At 30.0% G+C, this 21,354-nt stretch overlaps 1 protein-coding gene across 1 annotated transcript; it reads left to right on the top strand.

Annotated features, from left to right (window-relative positions):
* Positions 1 to 12,130: 12,130 nt before the first annotated feature.
* Positions 12,131 to 12,879, top strand: LOC107610140 (plastidic glucose transporter 4-like). Its single transcript, XM_016312221.3, has 4 exons — positions 12,131 to 12,190; positions 12,282 to 12,387; positions 12,551 to 12,644; positions 12,837 to 12,879. Exons 1-4 carry the CDS (start codon positions 12,131 to 12,133, stop codon positions 12,877 to 12,879), a joined length of 303 nt encoding a protein of 100 aa, XP_016167707.2.
* The last annotated feature ends 8,475 nt before the right edge of the window (positions 12,880 to 21,354 follow it).

Genomic DNA, 21,354 nt, shown 5'->3' with positions numbered 1-21,354 from the left:
TTATGTATTTCTTTATTCCTTTCATGTTTTTATTCTGTATGTTTGATCTTTCACATCATATATAAATCACTTTTCTTAGATAAATTATTAATTTATTATTTATTTATTGGGAGTTATTCTTTACTTATTGGGAGTTGATTATCGATTATTAATTATCGGGATCCATTATAAATTGAAGAAGAAAATAAAACCGATTATTCCACTAGATTTACTGTCAGAATTTTTTCAACTGTAATAATTTTCCAGATTTAAAAAAAAAATTAAAAATTGGCGCTACTATCAGATTTACTGTCGGAAAAATCCAATAGTAACGCGATGTGAAGTTTTACTATTTGGCGCCATAGTTACCATTGGAATTTAAGTGGCATCAGATTGCTGTTACTTAAATATCGTATTCCTCCGGTAATTTTGCCGCTAGTTACCGTCGGAAAAAAATCCATCGATAAACATTTACCGGCGAGATTTATACCGTCAAATATAATCCGATGCAAAATCCAACGGTAATTAATTTAACAACAGATTATATTTTATTTTTCAGCAGGTAAATCCGACGGTACTCAGCAATTTTTTTGTAATGGTTATTTACTTTTCTTTGAATATTTTGTATTATTAGTGGATTTAGACGAATATTTTGTATTTAATTATTTCTCTTCTCTTAAATCTCTATGTTAGAGGATTGTTTATTATCTTGATAAGTTTACAAACGCATGATTTAATATTTAGTATAAATTTTATTTTTTATTTAAAAATGTATTTGCATTAGTTGTCTACTGTTTTCAAATAAAAAAATTAATTAAAACATATGACTATTAATATCGATAACAATGTTATCGTTTTCTTAATTTAAAATAGATAAAAGAAAAAAATAGATGACGACATTGTTGATACGTTAATAATTAAATCGACGGTTAATTTGTCAATTTTAATAAATCAAATATCGACAGACGTGTCATTAATTTTACATAAGATTATCGACATTTAGAATGTCGTTTTTTATTAAATATGTAAAAATCTTAAATTCATATTATTGACAAAAAAATTATCGATTTTATTTAAAATTTAACAACAGTCTAATAAATCGTCGATCTTATTAAATTTTTAAAAAATTGACTTATTTAAAAGTGATATGTCATACTGTTGATTTTTAATTTTATCACAATTCCACCGTCAATTTTAACCGTGTTTTTATAGTGTGGTTAGATAACTCAATTGTTCAATCGTAGTTGAACTTGCTATTCTTTTTTCAGATGAAATATATTTCGACAATAAAAAATATATATAAAGTGTAAATATTTACACGAGATTCTGATACTTAAAGTCAATATCGATGAATATTCAGTGGTCTATCTCATCGGGAAAACAAAAAAAATTTCTCCTATGAAACTTGAAATGTTTCTCTCATAAGTGAGTTGTAGATTGAATTATCAACGTTGCACATAATCAGTTACGAGATGCCAAATGAATGATTATAATGAAAATAATAAGGGTCCATCTAGTGTACAGATGTGTTTTGGTACAGATTTACAGATTTTTGTTTTTATTTGGTTGTTTATTGATTTAAAAGCGTATCACTAAAAGTGTTGCTTAAAGAGAAAGTGTTACCCTTAATCGTTAACTTGGCTCTGATACCAATTTTCTTTCTTTTAGTATTTATAATTCTGATTTTATTTTTATAGTTTTTCAATCTTGTTTTAGTTTATAATATTCTTTTTTGCATGGATTATGGTATATAAAATCTTTTATCTGTTTGTCTTTTTCTTTAATATAATTTCTCAAATCTTCAAAAACTTCTTTTATTTCTACACTTTCTATTGTTTCTAAATATCTTTTTAATTTTTCAACCTCATTCTCCATTTTTTCTTTCAACAGCTTTAATTCTTTTAAGTCATAATATGATTTTCCAGGCATTTATAATTTTTTTAAGTTTAACTTCAACTTGTTTATATTTATTCTTATTTCTATCCTTTTTATTATAAGGTCATCAATTTCGATCTGAAGATTATTTAATTCCCTTTTATACTCCTTTATTTTACTTTTTAATTTTTTCGCTCTTTTTCTTTTTATTTTATTTTCTGGTCTTTCAATCTTTGTATGTTTCATTATTTATTTTAGAATTTCTGCAAATTCTATCATCGCTTCATCACTATTTTCTAGAGATTCTATTAATTTTTCTAGCTCTTTAACTTCTCTTTTTAACTTGTCATAGATTATTTTTAGAGCTTCAAATGCTCTTTGATTTATTTCAGAAAACTGCAAATAATTCAAATGATTTTCTCTTTCAAAGAGCTCTTGTTTCTTATCTTGATAAGTTACATATATTTCTTCTTTATTTATTGTCATAATTTAGTATTTAAGGTTTCATTTAATTTTTCGACCTTTTTTGTTAATTCTTTTATTTCAGAATTTTCTTCTTTAATCTTTAACTTAGATAAACTTAAAGGGCTATTAATTTTAGATTCTCTTATTTGAAAATTTGATGAAACCAATTTTCCTGATAGTTCTTTTAATAATAGAACTGAGTTTTCAATAGCTTTATATTTTGGTATTTCTGTTTTTACAATTTTCTGAAATAATTCATCGACATAAATTCTTTCTCTGTTTTTAAATATTATACTATGATGGCTATTTGTTAAAGCATAATTTATTGCATATGTAATTGAAAATGGTTCATCATCTTGTTCCATTAGATTCTTTCTATGAAATTTATAAGCCAAACTTATAGATCTTCCAAGATTTTCAGTTGATAAAGGTATAGCATATCCAAGATGGGCATTAAATTTAACATTTACGTTTGCCAAATTTCCATGAACAATTCCAATTATTTGATCTATTGGGTCATCGGTAATTCTTTTGTCACAGATTGCTAAACTTATTGGTGAATTAATTCCTTTCATATATGTAGATTTGATTAAGACTTGTATAGTACTAATATGAATCCATCCAATTTTAGATCTTTTTTGTTGATCCTTAATTTTCTCAATCTGTTTACTCAATTCTTCATTATTTATCAAAGCTATTTCAAGTTCTCCATTGGCAGATTTTATCTTTATAGGAGCTTCAAGTTGAATTTTTCCATAGTATATTATATTTTTTCTATTAAAAACTTCTTTTAAGAGATTTTGTTTATTAAAATTTTCATTTGATTTGAGATTTAATTCTGTTTTTAGAACAGCCTGCTTTTCATTATCTAATAAAGCAGTTAATCTATAATAATCAGATTCTTCTGTTAATTCTAAATTTTCTAAATAATTCATAATTGAAAGACTAGAATGAAGATGTACCTTTCTGGAGAAAAACTTCCTTTATTTAGTATATTTTACATAAGGAGTTTTTATATCCAGAGGGGAGATTGTAGATACTAACTCCAGAGGGGAGTTTAGAACTATTTTTCCCTAAGGGAATTCTTCCTCAGACTATAGAATCGCCTCGGCAGCTTCCTCCTTGCTCTCCTAGCATATGAGTACTCTTAGCCTCCTGCTTTCTATTGTCTGATGCCTTTACAATTGCCTAAGCAACCTATTTATAATATTTGGGTTTGATGGACAATTCCCATCCTTACCCTTCTTATGACGTCATTGCTTACGTCATTGTTTGTTCTCTTTCACCAGCTACATTGTTGGTGCTCTATGACCTAAGTGCTTATGTCACTATGCAATAATGTTGAGAGATGCTTCAGATGCGCTGTCCTCTTCTTTTATCATGTGACCGTCAGATGCATTATCTTCTTCCTTCATCATGTGAGTTGATTCCGTTTCATTATTGCTTTCTTCAGATATCTCTGAGGCACATAGCTGGCACTTGTGGTCTTCTCTGTCTTTTATCAAATAGCAGAGATTCCTCTTTATCCTTTCAGGGAGCTTTTCTAAAAGTCCAGATAAGTTGTAGAATGCTGATTCAAATTCCACCAAGAGTCTCATCTCTCTTTCTTCAATTTCATTTCTTTTACTGGACACAAACAGAGTATTTCTACTTTTATAATTAATCCTTGTGTGAGATTCCTTCGTTATTTTTTGAGTTCTTTCAAAGACCCTTGCTAATGTGCTGGCTAGCCTTCCTTCATGACTGTAAATTGTTAAATCTTGAATCTGATCAATTGGTTGAAAATTTCCTGGGAATACGGACATGAATATTACTTGGTGTGCTGGAACCAAGCATTCTTCTTCTTCATTAAAAATAGGTTGACTGTTTGTAAATTTTAGGGATATATCCCTTAGATTTACATTGTCAATCATATTTTTAAATCTCTTTACTGCATCAACGAATCCTGCAGGAAACTCACTAATAATTTTTAGATCATTAAAAATTAAAATTGTATCAATTAATCCATACTGGAAAAACTGATAGGTGTCAGATGGAGAAGTATCTGGAAATATAACCAGCTTTGTTAGCTGTTCTTTGGCAATAGGATAATATCCCAAAATTGCCCTTTTTTCTTCAGTCCAATTCAGGACTATGTTAAGGGTTTCTCTGAGATTTGATCTACAGACCCTTTTCTTTTCCTTGATTTCAGCCCTTGTAGGAATGTTTCTGATTATCCCTGTTCTCTGGGTTTGAATTGGAGCTTTATCTGCTCTTTTTAGGGTTTGCTCTGGATGGAGAGCTTCATATTCCCTGAAGGATTCCTTTGCTTCTTCTAGTGTTAGAAACCCTCCTTTATGAATTATCCTTGATTGATGTGTGAATGGTGCTGCTTTTTCCCAGGCATCATATACTCCCTTCATGGGACCATTATAAATTACATAATATTTTTTATCTTGGGTGGACTTTTTAATGATTTCAGCAATTGTTTTATTTTCTGAAATTTTTTCTTCACCTGATTTGTCCACCATGCTTAGCTGGCTGAACTCTGATGGTTTTGCTTGTTGTGTTAATTTCATTGCTTCAATGGCCTTCTTGAGAGATTGGATCTGTGTCCTTATTTGCTGACAATGCTTGCATTTTTTGAGTTCTTGCTCATATTTTTGAATTTCTTGATCTAATGCGTTGTAGACGAACTCCATTCTCTTGTTAATGTATCTGCAATAACATTTTTGTCACCCTTAATATATTCAATTTTTATTGGATATTGTAACAAAAATAATTGCCATCTTACCAATCGTCCATGATTATAATTAACTTTTAAATTATATCGTATGAAACCTGTTAGGTAACTTGAATCTGTCCTTAATGTAAATTCTCTGGGCAGTAAATCAATTTTCCATTTCTTAAGAGATTTAATTGCTACTAGAGTTTCCTTTTCATAAGTGGTATATCTCTGTTCTGTTGGAGTAAAAGTCCCTGAAATATACCTGCAAAGTAATTCCTTTGGGGAATATTTAGAATCTAGTGATTCTTTTTCTTGTTCCAAACTTTTTATAGCTTTCTTAGCTTTTAGACATCCTGACCAGGTTATGTCTGAAGCATCTGTTTCTACTATTAAGTAGTCATTTTCTTCTGGAATATAAAGTTCTGGAAGTTTTTCACATAATTCTTTAATTCTTTGAATTTGCATACTATCTTTTTCATCCCATTTCCATTCTTTTTTAGTACTTATTTTTGGAAATAAGCTTTTAGTGTATTCTGTTATATTTTTTAAAAATCCTTGATCAGAAATATAATTTATACACCCTAAAAATCTTTGTAATTGTTTTCTATCTTCTATTTTATTAGGAAATAAATTTACCTTTTCTAGAACATTTGGTTGAAGTTTTAGTTTTCCTTGAGTGGATAAAATTAATCCAAGAAACTCTATTTCTTGTTTTTCTATTCTTGCTTTCTTTTTGCTAAGAACTAAACCTTTTTCTTTACATCTCTCTAAAACTATTAATAATTTTTGAAGATGATCTTCTTTATCCTGTTTTGTAAAAATTAGTATATCATCAATGTATACTAAAGCAAATTCATTTAACTCTTTTAGATTTTCTTCCATAAATCTTTGGTAAATACCTGGGGCTTGTTTTAATCCGAATGGTAATACATTCCATTCATAGAGCAACACACTTGTTGATTCTTTTGTTGGGCAAGTAAAAGCAGTTAATTTCTTTGTTTCTTCGTCTAAACGAAGTTGCCAATATCCTGATTTTGCATCAAGAGATGAAAACCAAGTTGCTCCTTTGATTTTTTCTAAAATAGAATCTTTTCTTAGAAGTTTATGAGCATCACCAATAGTTGCTTCATTCATCTTCTTATAGTTAATAACCATTCTTCGTTTTCCCCTTTTAATTTCATTAATATTTTCGACATAAAAGGCTGGAGCCGCATGAGGACTTTTACTTAATCTTATAATTCCTTTTTCCAAAAGATCTTTACATTCTAATGAGAACTCTTCTCTATCTCTTGCGGAATAAGGAATTTTATTTGGAACATTTATCTCTTTTGTAGGATCTTTTAATTTAATGCTTACTAATTCGTTATTTGTATTTTTAATATCTAAAGGATTTTCAACACAAATTTCATCCAAAAGTTCTTCTATCTTTATTTCAAGATTATTTTTTGGGATATTTATCTGAAAGTATAAATTTAAATAACATGCCTCTAATATAGAAAATATTTTAAATTTTAAGATCTTATCTATAGTAGTAGTTGGTATTTTTATACGTTTTGATTTTTGATTTATTGAAGAATCGTGTGGAGCTTTTAAAACTATATATGTTAATTCTTGAATGAATGGATGATATAGCTTTAAAAAGTTATTTCCTATGATAAAATCCATTCCAGAGTCTAACATATATATAGATGGAACAATGAACCTATAATTTTGAATAAAAATTTCAGCCATTTTTGCTTTTTGGTCAATTTTATGTATTGATTTGTCAGCTATTCTAACTCTTAATGGTTTCTTTAATTTTTTCCAATCCAGTTTTATATTTGTACTAGCAAAGCATTGTGTTGCTCCAGTATCTATGAAAGCATTTATAAACTTTTCTGATATTTTTATAGTAATAAATGTGGCATTATTACTCAGTCTCTGAGTCTGTTTCTGAGACATATTCAAAAATATAGTCTAGGTTATTATCAGATTCTTCTAATGGTTCCATGAAACAAGACTTAGCAATTTCTATTTGTTTGGTAAGATCCTTTTTATCCTTCTTTTTTGGACATTCATTTGCATAGTGTCCTTCTTCTTAGCAGTACCAACACTTACAATTTTCTTTTTTATTTGGGCAATAGTCATTTTTTGTCTTTTGTTTTTATTGTTATTTCTCTTCCTAAAATACCTCTTTTTTCTCCAGTTTGGATAGTATTTTCTTTTTCTAAATTGATATTTTCTTTTTCTTTGAAAAATTTTATTAAGACCATATTTTTGAGGTATCTCTTCATTATCCTGACAGCAAATTCTAATTATATTTGCAAATCTTTTTTGAGTTGCTTCTTGCATACAACGTTCTTTTATTTCCTCTCTTATTGCAGAGGTTGCTCCACCAAAATTATTTTCAATTGTCCCTCTATTTATTTCTCTTATAAATCTTCCCATTATAAATTCATTAGCAGGATATGGAAGTTTTGTTATATACATACTAAGATAATGATTTTTATCTTCTTCTTTTAATTTGTAATAATGTATTCTATATTCACATATATAAGACTCCACATTACATAAATCATATATCTGAATATTAGCTAAATGGTTTTTTGCTTCTTGATATTCTTTATTATAGACTTCTTGTCTATGATCTATAATATTTTTTCCAAAAAATTCTTTATATAGAATCATCATTATATAATATCTTATCATAAGCTGTTGTTTTTGTTGCTAATTCTTCTATTATTTGGTTTTCTATTGATGTCATATAATCTCTTACAGTTCCTTTAGTATGAAACCCTATGTAATTCCAAATGTTTCTTCCAGACAATTCACTAAGTTTTGGATTAGTAAAGGCTTCTAATAAGAAGGAATTCAACCAGTTTTCGAAAATTTCTTTTTGATTCTTTTTACAGTCTAAATCGAGCATTCTTTCTCCTTCCATTTCCTGGATTTTAGGAACGTATTTTGATGGTATTTTTGTATATTTTGAATCTTTATTTATAAATCCTTTTTTAAAAGCATAATTATCAAAACCTGTTTCCCATTTAAATTGAGATTGATTATCCTTAGATGTTCCAGCTTCATTTTTTACTTGTATTGGAATTGCTGGTTCTTCGTCACTTGAATAATCTAGGATGTGTTCTTCATTTTCTATATTTTCCATAATATTATTTTCTTGAGCCATTTTTAATTGTTTAAAAAGCATTGTAACTTCTTCTAATTTTTCTTCAATATTCATAATTTTAGTGGTGGTTTTACTTTTAAATCTGTTATGTTGATTATATTTTGAAAATTTTCTTCTTTGGGATTCTCTTTTTCCTTATTTCTTTGAAATTTTATGGATACTAATATTTCTTCAAGCATATCTACTATAGAATTTAATTGTGGGTTAAAAGTATGATAAAGATGTGGGGAATCATTTCCATGGTAACATTTTTTAGAAATTCCGTGTGAAAAATAAGTTTTTTCAGGTTTTTGAAGTCCTTCAATAAAACTTATAGTAAAATAAAGATTTTGAGAAAAATCATTTTGTATTGATTTTAAGAATTCGGTGTCATTACAGTTAACATTAGTTAAAATCATTAATTTTTGATCTATTAATTTTGATAACTTAATTATTTCTTCTCTTAAATCTTCTAATTTACTTTTTTCCATTAGGTGACGCTTTTCTTTGTGAAGAGCTACGGTTTTAAGTGAAAAGTGTGACTTTGGAAAGTATAATTTAGGTAAGCAAATCTTTAAATCTGTATGACTTTTGCTCTGTACCCTATAATTCACTAAATAATAATTGCATAAATAAAACCTACTTATAACGTTGAACAAAGTTGTTTTTATCTGAGGTGATTTTTGGTTACTATCGAGTTATGATGACTAGATAAAAAACTAAAATGAATAAGTTTTAAATTGTATTAAACAAAAATCAAAAGTACGTTTAATTTTATATAAATTAAAACAAAAAAAAAAAAAAACAAAACTAAACAAAATATTTTATAAGAACACTTTATAATATATTCGCAATTGCAATATTGTCTACTGTCAAGTACGTAAAGATCAGATGATGCATCTTTTGTTACTCTTGTAAGCACTTCAATAAAGTAGGATAAGTGAACTAAATTTAACAATTTTTTCCATGTTTAACAAGAAGATTGGCTCCCAATAATATATACTTAATTACTTAAAGAATTGATATATTTATTAATAATTAAAGAATTTGTATTTTTATATATTTGTTAATAACTAATATTATTTTTTCTTTTGTAAATGTTTGCCAAATCTATATACAAAAAGATGAACCCTTTTTTTCTATTTTTAAGAAGTCGATTTTTTTTTGTTCTCAAATATTCACTTTATTAAGACACTTTTCAATAATTTGATTTTAAATATATTCCTAAAAATAGAAATCTCTTAGCATTAAAGCCAGTTTTATTTTGTTATTTTCCCTATTTTTATACTTTTGAACGCTACCCTCAAAACTCTTTTTATATGTTTAATTTTGAGAAATTGTCTCAGCATTGAAATGAACTTATTAGTAATAAAATGGCGTTTTTTTTTTTTTTTTTTTTGTGAATTCTACCAAACCCCCTCTAAATCAACATATAAATTACCCTCTATGACGTGGCACATTTTAATTGAATGTTTAGTTTTAATTTGAGTTAATTTAACTCAATAAGAGTTAACATCTTAACTAAAATAGCATTATTTTGTAATTAAATATTTTTTAAGATGGATGATTATATAATTTTTGTAAATATTAAAAAATAAATTTATATGTTTTTTACCAAATCAGTATTAATTTGATTCGTTCCATCCTTCCATTGAAGAACACCTCCCTTGGTGAATGAAGAATATTTCTTCCCTTTCACTGTTCCTTCCTACTCAAATTCGTTCCTGCTAAGTTTCTCCTTCCCCTTTTTAATTTTTTTCATGTTAGTTATTTTAGAAAATTTATACGTGTATTTGAGTGGAACGCAATTTATGCACCTTTAATGGTAGATTTTCGGTTAAACAAGTTTTGTGGGACAGAATTAGATATTTGGCCTCTATACGATGCAAAGACTCGCATCTTTTTAGAGAACTTCCCTGTTTAGATATATTGTGAGATCGAAAGGCTATGATTCACTGGTTGTTTTTTCTTTTCTCTTTGTTTTTCCCTTTTGTAAGACATATTGTGAGATCGAAAGGCTATGATTTTCTGATTTTTTTTTCTCTTTGTTTTTTCCTTTTGTAAGATAGGTCTGTTATCCTCCCAACTTGTGGCATTCTCCCTATATTAACAATACATTTCTTTCCAAGTCTGATATAATTTCTTATCACAAATGCTTACAGTTTTAAAATATGACAAACCAAGAGTGGACTAGGAAGTTGAAGTTACGAACCTAGATTGGTAGGATTCACTACAAGAAAAAAGGCCTATGGCCACACTTTTTTTTGTCACGCTTTAAAAGCATGGCCAAAAGTGGTCAATGGCCACGCTTTTGTGAGGGTGGCGATTGAATAGAGATTCGGCCACGTTTTTTCTCGCCACACTTCAAAAGCGTGGCGAAAAGGGTCAATGGCCACGCTTTTGTAAAGGTGGCAACTGATTAGAGATACGGCCACATTTTTTTTGCCACGCTTCAAAAGCGTGGCCATAGAGAGAAACAGAGACGTTTTAAAAGCGTGGCAACAGAGTTTCGATATAGTAGCGTTTATAAAACGTGGCCATATCCTGGTACTATTTTGGCACGCTTTAAAAGCGTGGCCAAAAGGTTTTAAAAAAAACTAATAACCCCAATGCCAATAACCCCTGCATCTTAATAACCCTAAAACTTGGCCAAAAGCTTCGCGAGACTCTCTCACTCTCCCCTCTTACCGTCATTCTTATCTATGCCATTTCTTGAAGAATGTCACAAAATGACCGCCCGGAGGCGCCGTCCCCGGCGACAGCGGCAAACGGCTCCGCGGCGGCGAAGGAGGAGAATCCAGCTACGAGGGCGTTGGTTTCTTCGAGCAAGGCTGAGGCTGAATCCGAACAAGGAGCACAAAGCGGAGGAGTACGAAGACTTGCAATTGATGTACTGCCCAGCGGTTTTCACCGCGCTGGAGAGGTACCTTCCGCCGAACATGCTCAATGCGCGACGAACACAAGGTATATGCCCCGCGCAGCGCAGACCAGAGTATGGTGCCTCTTTGTTTCTTTCTTTCTTTCTTTCTTTCTTTTAAGTTTTTTTTTTATTTTTCAGTTAATTTTCAGTTGAGGCTGGTAAATTGCAGAATAGTAAACCTTAGGATTCCTTACAATGAACAGATTTCTCCAACTAAAATTTGCGGTGCGCTTGGATCTAATCAACTTCTTCCGAGAATTTATATCGCTTTTGTGTTGTTGGTCGGAATTCTTCTGTTTAGTTCTCTTTTCTTGAACGTGTCTTGAATCTGGTCGTGTTTGGAAGCCCCTTCTTTCACTAGTAATTTCTTTTTCATTTTAGTCCGTACACACATACACACACTAACCAAAGAAGTAAAATCTATATGTTGCTCCAAGCTGAGTTAATTTCTGTCTTCGTCATAATCATTTTACTTTGTTTACTCATTTGTGCAAAGGGGTTATGTTTTATTGTTTTGCACTTATCTTCCATTTGATGAGATTTATATGAATACTTTATTTGTTAACCTTTTATCATAAAGTTTGGAGAGACACACTTGGATTATTGTTGCACAACAAATTTTATTATGTGAAAGATGTTCTTTTGAAATTGGAGTCGTGATCTGATCCTTTATTTTAGCAAATCTAGTTTTTCACCTTGTTGGGATGCACCCACCAGATACCATGACATCCAATCCAAGCATTGGTGTAGGGGAAGATTAGTATGAGTCGTCATATATGAAAGTTTACTTTGACAGGCTTTTCAGTTGAGGCTGTTGTGGTCAAGATCAAGCAACACACAAAGATTGTGTTTGTTTGATAATGGATATTTGGTTACTGATATTTTGCATTTGATAAATACATATTTGGCTGCTATAAATTATTTTAACATTTCTGATCTTGTTTATATATTTTATATTGACTGCTTGGGTGATTCCTTACAATGAACAGATTTCTCCAACTGAAATTCGCGGTGTGCTTGGATCTGTTAATCAACTTTTTATATGTATTGGGATTCTTGCAGTATTAGTAGCCGGTTTGCCTCTTGCAGGAAATCCTATATGGTATTGATCTATTTATTTTTCTTCTGAATACAAATATCAAATAGAGATAGTAACATATATATGATTGTTAACCTTGAAATTTTGTTGGCAGACAATGTTCGGAATTTTGGTTATGCATGACTTAACAGCAGCAAGTCAAGGTTCTTCTGAACCTGAAGCAAAATGGTTTGATCTTTTTAGTAGCCGGTATCGGAAAGGTATTCAATAATTTATGATTAATCCCAAATTCCATTAACCAGGAGAAATAAAAATCTAGTGTAACTAAGCACAAGTTTGGTGCTCCCTTTTCAAAATATAAGATTGCTTTCAATATTTAGTTTACTCTGAAATTAATTGATGCTTTGTGAATTGGTATTGCAGTTGTCAGTGTTGGAGCAGCACTTTTCTTGTTCCAGCAGTTTGCCGCATCAATGGAAGATTTGGAACCCTTACGGCTATTCCAATACACCATATGGTTAGTCTTATGAGATCTCTTCTTACAAGCTTTTATAGTGTGCGATCAATTAGTCTTTTCACAATTCCATCACTAGAAAACCACTCTTCCTTAAAATTCAACTGATAGGTAGGTTTAAAGATATTTTTCTTTAAGATATTTTTCTGTGTTTTTTTGTTATTCTTTTAATTTGCTTCTATTTCATTTACCCAGGATATTTATTCGTTGCAATCCTGAGGCTTATAGATCGGCCTGAAGCTTTTGTTTCCGGAATTTTTTAAAAAATTTTGTTTTCCCTGGTAATCAGGTTAGATTATTCACCTTTTGGATGCTTCTTTTTTTTCGTTTTTATTTTATATTATATCACCTTTTTTAAGGAATCTAAGTTTGTGCTGGGTGAATTTTGGAAACACTAATCTGTACATGCAAATTTGTAGAAAGGGTAGAGATTTAGGGCCGTGTTCTGACGTGTTGGCAAATTTTGCAATTAATTTTATTAAATTTTCAGTGTTTTTTGAATTGCGAGCTATGTCCCCTGATTGCTACTACTATGATTAATACTTTAATGCTTTTTGGGCCTGGTTATTGTTTTATGCTGTCTTTAAGGAATTTTGTCAAACTGAACTTTTTTTCCTTTTGATTCTTCCATCTCCTCCTTTCTTTTTATCTTTTCGTCAACCTTCCTTCCTTTCTTGTTGAATAAGAGGAGATAGATTGATGTAGTTTTTTTTTATTTAGCAGATATGAATACTTTTCAAATGGTTTTGAATATTTTAAGAGATGGTTAAGTTCGAGTCAGCTATAGATACTGTCATTTTAAATTTGCTTGATCTGGTAAATTTTGTGGTTGAATGTATATTAAAGAGAGATTTGAGATGACAATTCATATATCATATCACAGAAAAACGTTTCATTTTTATCAACTCATGATTAATTATTAAATGGGTCAACATCTTTAAGCTTGCTTTGTTATATGCTTATTAAAATGGAGTTCTGTAAAACCATTTAACTTCTTTATTTTTTGGGGGATTAGGACTCGAGGTTATTAAAAATGAAGATTTTGTTCCATGCTTTTTCTTTATTTATTACTGAAATGAAAGTTTATTTCTTCTGGTGTTAAATGACCCAAAATGAATAAGTTCTTTTCAGCTGGAAGGCAAAATTCTAATAAGTTCTTTTCCTTCTCTTCTCTCTTGGCCTCAGATCTTTTCTTGTTTTTATCGAGACTTCCTCCTTGTCATGGTTTTGGAGATTGCAGGAGGAGTCATGGATGAACTTGCAAGCCCTATAAGTCCAGTTTTGGAGATTTGGAGATTGCAGGAGGAGTCATGGATGAACTTGCAGGAGGAGTCATTGTGTTTCTGCCTTTGCCACTATTTGATGTTTATGCTGCACTTATTGGTATTGCCATATAGTAACTTAAATTTGATTCTTTATTTGTTTTTTGATTTTATAAATTGTAATTTTTGTTACACTTCTATTTACATTCAATCATTCATAATTTTAGAAGAGAGATAAATTGAAATCCTTTAAAAATATTTGAGGTAAAATTAAAACTTGATATAGTTTTGCTCTCGATTAGTGACTATTGTAATACTATAGGGTAATTTCTGACTATCTAGATTGCATTTGCACCCCTGTAGTGGAGACACTTCTCCCATTTGTATTACCATGTTGCAGTTATGAACATAACTTTTCTTGTTATTGATTTGGTTTGAAATCTATAGTTTTGTACGGAATTAGTCATGTTTTTTGGTTCAGGGTTTCTTTAATAATTGAAAACTACGGATAAGATAGTTTTTGCATTATATTCTTGATTATTTAGAGTTCACGTATGACTTTCTCCAATCATATGATATCTAAATATTTCTTTGCTTTTGCATTGATGCATTTATTCTTATAGAGCTGCTCATGTTTATTCGGAAGCTAGGAGGGTGCATGCTTTCAATGACGTTATGTCATCAAATCTAAGGTGAGATCGAACCCTTGTTCTTTTATTAGTGTTTCATTTTCTGTGCTCTTCATTTTCTATTTGAGTGAACATTTTTATTTTACTGTATTAATAGTACATGAATAGTTGACTCAAGCTTCCTGTACAGTCCAAACCCCAAGCAGTATTATATATATATACTTGATTTTCTGTTTGATTTCTCAAGCTTTCTGTTTCATATGTTGATTCCTTTCATGATTTGTAAATGTTGGACACTAGATTTCTCAACCAAGTAAATGTGCAATGCAGGTTTAGTCACACAAAATTCTAAATCAACTGGATATGGGTCGCGGGGTCAGTGTGGGTGGTGGTCAACTGGATATAGTCTAAGATCTATATATGATCTTGCTTGCTTAGAGGATGAAGTTGATTTCCTCACAGCTCAATCAGAGCAAGACCGACTGAAAAGGAATAATGTCAAATTCTGGCATGTTTTTCGATCAAAGGAAATCAAATTGGCTTTCCTTGTTGGAGGAGGACTTCTGGTAATAATGCTTGTTTCCTTTTCTTTTATTCTTTAATCTTCTTTTAAAGTTTTTTTACAAGATAACACATGTTTTGGTTTGCGGCTTTGAGTAATAAGCTTAAAGAAAATAAAGCTAGTGTTGCCTAGAATGGAAAGTGAAGCTTCAAAATAATTTATCAATTTTGTATTTGGTTTTGCCATCTTTTGCAGGTAAAAAAGTTCACAAATATTTCCGAAACAATTATGTATGATCTAAGGGAAGGAAGTTTAAGAGGGCTAGAGGAAAGAAGAATAGCAAAGGACTTAGGATTTAAGTTGTATTGTTTCTGTATTTTTCTTCAGTTTTTAGTTTTAGAATTTGAACTCGAGATTTATTTTGTATTGGAGTATTAGTTTTTAATGTATAAAACAATTATAGCAAAAATTATATATGTCACTAATTATTATTTGAGTTGTCTTGTAATAAAAATTGCATATTATATTTATAAGTTTGATAATAAAAAAGAACTGAAAAATTTATATTTTGTATTGATGAAGGTAAAAATTAGAAAAAGGATTTTTTTTTTAAATTTTATAAGGCTATTGCCACGCTTTTAAAGTGTGGCCGTATCTCTGGTTAAAAGCGTGGCCATATCTCTCTGTCGCCACGCTTTGAAAGTGTGGCCATATCTCTCTCTATCGTCATGCTTTGAAAGCGTTGCCATATCTCTCTATCGCCATGCTTCAAAAGTGTGGCCATATCTCCTACATACAGCCACGCTTTAAAGGGTGGCCATTTGTAAAAATCGTGGCAAAAAAAAAAGCGTAGCGATAGGTCACCAAAAGCGTGGCGATAGAGCAACCGCCACGCTTACATACGCCACCCTTTTAAAAGCGTGGCGGTAGCTCAAAAAGCGTGGCAACAGAGCTGTTTTCTTGTAGTGATTCATTGAAGATAGACATCAAATATTCACTCATTGAAAGTAGAGCAGGTCCTAGAGTTGGTCCTACTACTTCCACTGCATCAACTAATGTCTTCCCTAAATTAGGGTTTTTTGGAAGCATGATTTGGGGAAGAAATAAAGATTCAGTTTTTAATATTTTAGTAAATTATACAATTACTCATTTTGGGCTATAATTTAATTTTAAAATAGCTTAACCATAGTTAACATAACAACCAATTAAAGAACGACATATCACAAAGAGTAATTTGCATGTTATTATAAGAAGGGTACAGTAGAATTTACCTTTTTTTTTTTTGGTGTAGTTCCATGCTTAATTATTTCCTTTAATTTTCTTAGCTTAGTTCTTATTTCTACTTTAAATTGTTATTATCACCGTTATTATAATATTATTATATGTGTTGCAAGTTGCAACTACTGAACAACTCTAGATAAATCCGTTGTCTCAGCTCTAAAAATATTGTTATAGATCAAAAACATCTTTTATTAATTTTTAGATAATACATTTTAAATATTGTCTCCAACAAAAAAAATATTGTGATGGTATCAAAATTTCGATACAGAATCAATATCTAAAAAAGAGTATCACATTAGAGGATTAACACCTCAAAAAAGTCTTATATATAGCCTTAGACTCTCCTATTATATATATGTGCTAGTTTTTGTGGTAATAATTCTTTTTAAGTTTTTGTAACTCATTAAATTGGTGTTTTCGTTGAGAATTAGCCAACCAAAAAAGATTATCTATAGAAAATTCTGACGGACAAAAAAAAAATCAAATAAGATGTCACTGAGTGAATTATTAAAGAACAGAACCATTAGCGACGCTGGCTCTTAAAAGAAATGTTATGTTATAAGTCTCACGAAATCAATACCAGACAAAAAGAGTTCCCACATGGAGAGATGAGAGAAAACGAGGGGAGAGAGCGAAGGGAGGAGAATACATGAAAAAGAATTTTATAAATTTTGGGTTCTCCCATCATATGAGTTAGCTTTTGTGGTAATAGTTATAAAATTTTAATACTTATTACATATATACTCCTAAAAAATACTAGAGATAAAAAACTTTCGCTAAAAGTTGAAGGGAAAGCTATTGAGTGATAATACCATTAGAGTGAAAAAGAATTAAATCAATAATGGATTTGAAAAAAAAAAAGACACAGCACTGTACCGAAAATTATATTAACTAGTAAATTATATTTTCAATTTAATTAATTTTTTGATATTTTGTCTACATTAAAATTTACAATTTTACTAGATAATCAATAAAGGATGCAGTCAATTACATCCAACTAGCATTTTTTTATTGAATTTTTTCTTTAGAAAAATGTAAATTCAAACTATCATGAAAACATCTAAAACCTAAAAAAAGAAACATCCAAAATCTAAAAAAAAAAAAAAAAAAATCTAAAACCATTTTAAAAAATTTAAAATTCATTTTTAAAATTCCAAAATTTATTTTAAAAGTTCTAGAATTATTTCTAAAATTTCAAAATCACTATAAAAAATTTTAATAAAAAGAAACATATGAAAAGTAACAAAAAAAACATCCAAAACCTAACAAAAAAGAGATATCCGAAATCATTTTAAAATTCTAAAACCTAACAAAACATCCAAAAAATATTAGGAAAAAACATTCGAAACTAAACAAGAAAGGTATAAAAATATTAAAAAATATCCAAAAACACAAAAACAAGAAACATCCAAAACATAGAAAAAAATACATCCGAAACTTGAGAGAAAAAAATATCTAAAACTTGAGAGAGCACGAGTAGCATTCTCAATGGAGATTGTTGCGTTTGTGATGGGCATGCGTGCCGCGGAAGGAGATTACGGTGCATTCTTGCGTGTGTACAGCAAAAGGAGGGCACCGCGGTCGTAAAGGGAGGGCGTTGCATGCATGCGGCGCCGCTGCAATCACGAGGGAAGGGCGTTCTGTGTGGTCGGCGGAACTACATTCGCGAAGGGAGAGCACTGCAGGCCTGCGACTGGGAGAGGGTGGTGCAGCAACGTCGCATCGGCTTTGGAGAGGGTGGCATGGCAACGTGCAGTGGCTCTAGAAAGGGTGGCGTGCGGCGGCTCTAGGAGGGAAGGATAGGGAGTGTTATAGCTGCAGAAGAGAGAGATAAAGATTTGTGTAGTTATTTTTACGGTAATAGAGTGGGAGTAAAATTAAGTTTACTCTTTGGGTCCTAATTTTTTTTTAGTAATTACCTAAATCATTCCCTAAGGTTTTTTAAATTGGATACTATAGTCCCTCAGGTGTCAAAATACACAAACAGTCCCCAACATTTTTTTTATAAACAATATAGTATTTTCCATTAATTACTGCTGATGTGGAACGTTAGCTTGCACACATGGCCGTTAAGTGTCCAAGTGTGCGAGCTGGACAAATCAATCCCCAAAGTGAAGTACAAATGATGAGTCAAAACTTGATACGATCGAATATTGTCAAGTGCATTGAATCGCTCCAAATAATACCAAAGTGATGGATATCATTCCCATGAAGACTAAAGGATTGAGGCAAGCAACTTCTTGTTGAACATTCTAATTAAATCAATCAAACATTTGCAAGAGGATGTGAATCTTGAAGTAGAATCTTGAAGTAATAAAGAACAGTGAAGGAGAGTTTTTGTTTGTGAAAGAGAGAATGCTTGTAAATTTGGGGAAGAAATTAGTGAATGAGATGTTAAAGACTTCGGAGATGTTTAACCTTTAGAAAAAGTAATGCTTATGTTTTCTTACTTTGACTCATGCAAAAACACTTTCACAACAAATCATATATAACCAAATTTCAATTCTTTGACAATTTAATTTCTCTTAACTTAATTAATCGCTAATTCTTTGGCCAACTAATTAGGAGAAGAGGTTAAGCACGATTTCAATTTAAAATCACACAACTTTCAAAATAATATTCCTAATCAAGTTGAAAATTATGAGAAAGAGTTTCAATTTAATTCCAATATTAAATTCTCTAAAGTAATAACAAAATCTAAAACAGAATTAGAATATTTTTCAAGACTTCTAACCATTAAAAATGAATAACGAGACTCAATCTTGAAAAAGTATTAATGCATTAATCAAAATAAAGAAAATATTTACATTACCAATTCATAAAATCAAATAGAGCTCCTAACCATTAACAAGAGAGGTTTAGTTACTCATGGTAAAGAAAATAACCTAAAGCTAATGAGATGCTAGATGAATCCAGTTATGACTCGATGATGGATTTTCCTCTTGTGAACCATACGTTCACTTATTTATATTCTACTTCTAACCTAGAATTCAAATTCAAAAACTAAATCCAATCTTATTTTTTGAAGTATAAGATAGATAAAAACAACAATTCAAATCTAATCCTAAATTAAATCTTAACAATCTAATTTTATCTTTTTAGAAGAAGTTAATCCTAACTAATCATTCAAATCTTGAATCTTTTGAGTTGAATTGAAGCTTCCTAGGAGAAGATATTGGACTTGGTGTTGAGCTTGAGTAGTTGGCACCTAATTTAAATGCAATTTTGGACTACTGGGAGTGAAAAATCACTTGAAGTCAAGTTTCGAGAGTTGGCGCTAGGCGCCCAGTGCGTTGAAATTGGGTGGCGCTAGGTGCCACTTCTGAAAGCTGGGTGCCAGCCCGTCCAGGACTGTGAAGGTGCCAGACTTTGGGTGATTGAGGTTGGGCGCCAATTGGGCACTGGGCTTAGAGACTTGAGCGCCGGGCTTGGTGTCCTGGATCTGGGCGCCAGTGTTAGGCGCTGGGCTTGCTCCTGCTGGCGTTGAGCTTGGGTCCTTAAAGCTTGGCGCTAGCTTCTCTTCCTTCTTCTGGGAGTGTGCTCTGTGTTTCCTTATTAATTTTATCCTAATTACTTTAAAAACAAATCTTGAAAACACAATAATCCTAAAACAACTTTAAACATATAATTAGTCATAAAACTTTACTAAAAACATAAGAAATTTGAATTAAACCTAAGAAAACTATTAAAAAATCCCTAAAAACTACTAAAGATGCCTAGGCATCAACAAGACAGTCCCCAAAAAATTTTAAAAATCTCAAAACAGTTCCTAAAAAAATTTAAAAATTTTAAAATAGCCCCTTCGAATGTTTTTTATTTTTTTCAAAAGTCGACGTCTTATAATATTTTTATTAATCAGAAAAATAAAATATTATTAAAAATATATAATAAATAAATAATACCATAAAAAACAAAATATATACTAAAAGATAATTTTATTTATTAACACTAAAATATCATAATAAATAATATTATTTAATCGTTAACATATGATACCTACACAGAGGTGATGAAAATCATAATAATAATAACTAAATTTAAGAGATTATTGAATTATGAAGGCCATTATTTATATACCTAAACTCCTGAGATATTGATACTAGCAAATAAACTTAGAAAAATATTCTCAAGTAAACAAAATCTATTTTTTCTTGGTTCACATTACATGTAAGTTTCAAAATGTTGCGTTCATATGTATTGACACAAATATTTTTAATTGTTTCTATAAAAAAATTTATATTAAAGGGAGTTCTCCAATGTTTTCAAACAATACTAGTTCATTCTCTTTTTCGTCATTAAAAAATGATCCTAGAACATAATTTTTATAAATTAAATTAAATTAAATTAATATTTTGTATGGTCAAAAATAAATATAAATTTATTTATTTTAAATTATTTATTTTTGAAAGAAGTACTTTTTTAGATTAATTTATAATTTATTTTTAAAATATATAAAAAAATTTGTATATAAATAATCAAATTTGAAATAAATGGACTGAAAATATTAGAAATTAAAATTTATTAATTTAAAAATAATTATATATAAATAATTTAAAAGGACTATTTTAAAATTTTAAGAGAATTGGACAAATAAGTCCTTGACTTTTTGCCTGCTAACATTTAAATTTTCAATGATTTGAAAATACATTTAAATTTCTAACCTTCTCAAAACCTGGACACATCGATCTCTCTATTCACTTGGGTCTGACAGATCTAACGAAAAAAATTAAACATGACTTCCGTTGTACTGGCCTAGCCGATATACGGAGGCACACGTGGAAGAGCTTTTAAAATGGGGGCAAATTAGACCCAGGAATTGATATGTCTAGATTTTGAAAAAGTCAGAGACTTAAATGTATTTTCAAATCTTTAAAGATATAAATATCTGTGGATCAAAAGTTTAAAAACCTATTTATTTTTTCTCAAATTTTAAAATTTTTTAGGGACTGTTTTGATATTTTTAATTTTTTTGGGGTCTATTTTATACTTCATTTTAGGATTAAATTATTCAGATCGAACACATGAACACTTTACAATTA

This window comes from Arachis ipaensis, chromosome B7 (genome assembly GCF_059453495.1).
Source record: "Arachis ipaensis isolate K30076 ecotype BB chromosome B7, ASM5945349v1, whole genome shotgun sequence".
NCBI lineage: Eukaryota > Viridiplantae > Streptophyta > Magnoliopsida > Fabales > Fabaceae > Arachis > Arachis ipaensis.
This window is presented reverse-complemented; position numbering and strand designations above follow the sequence as displayed.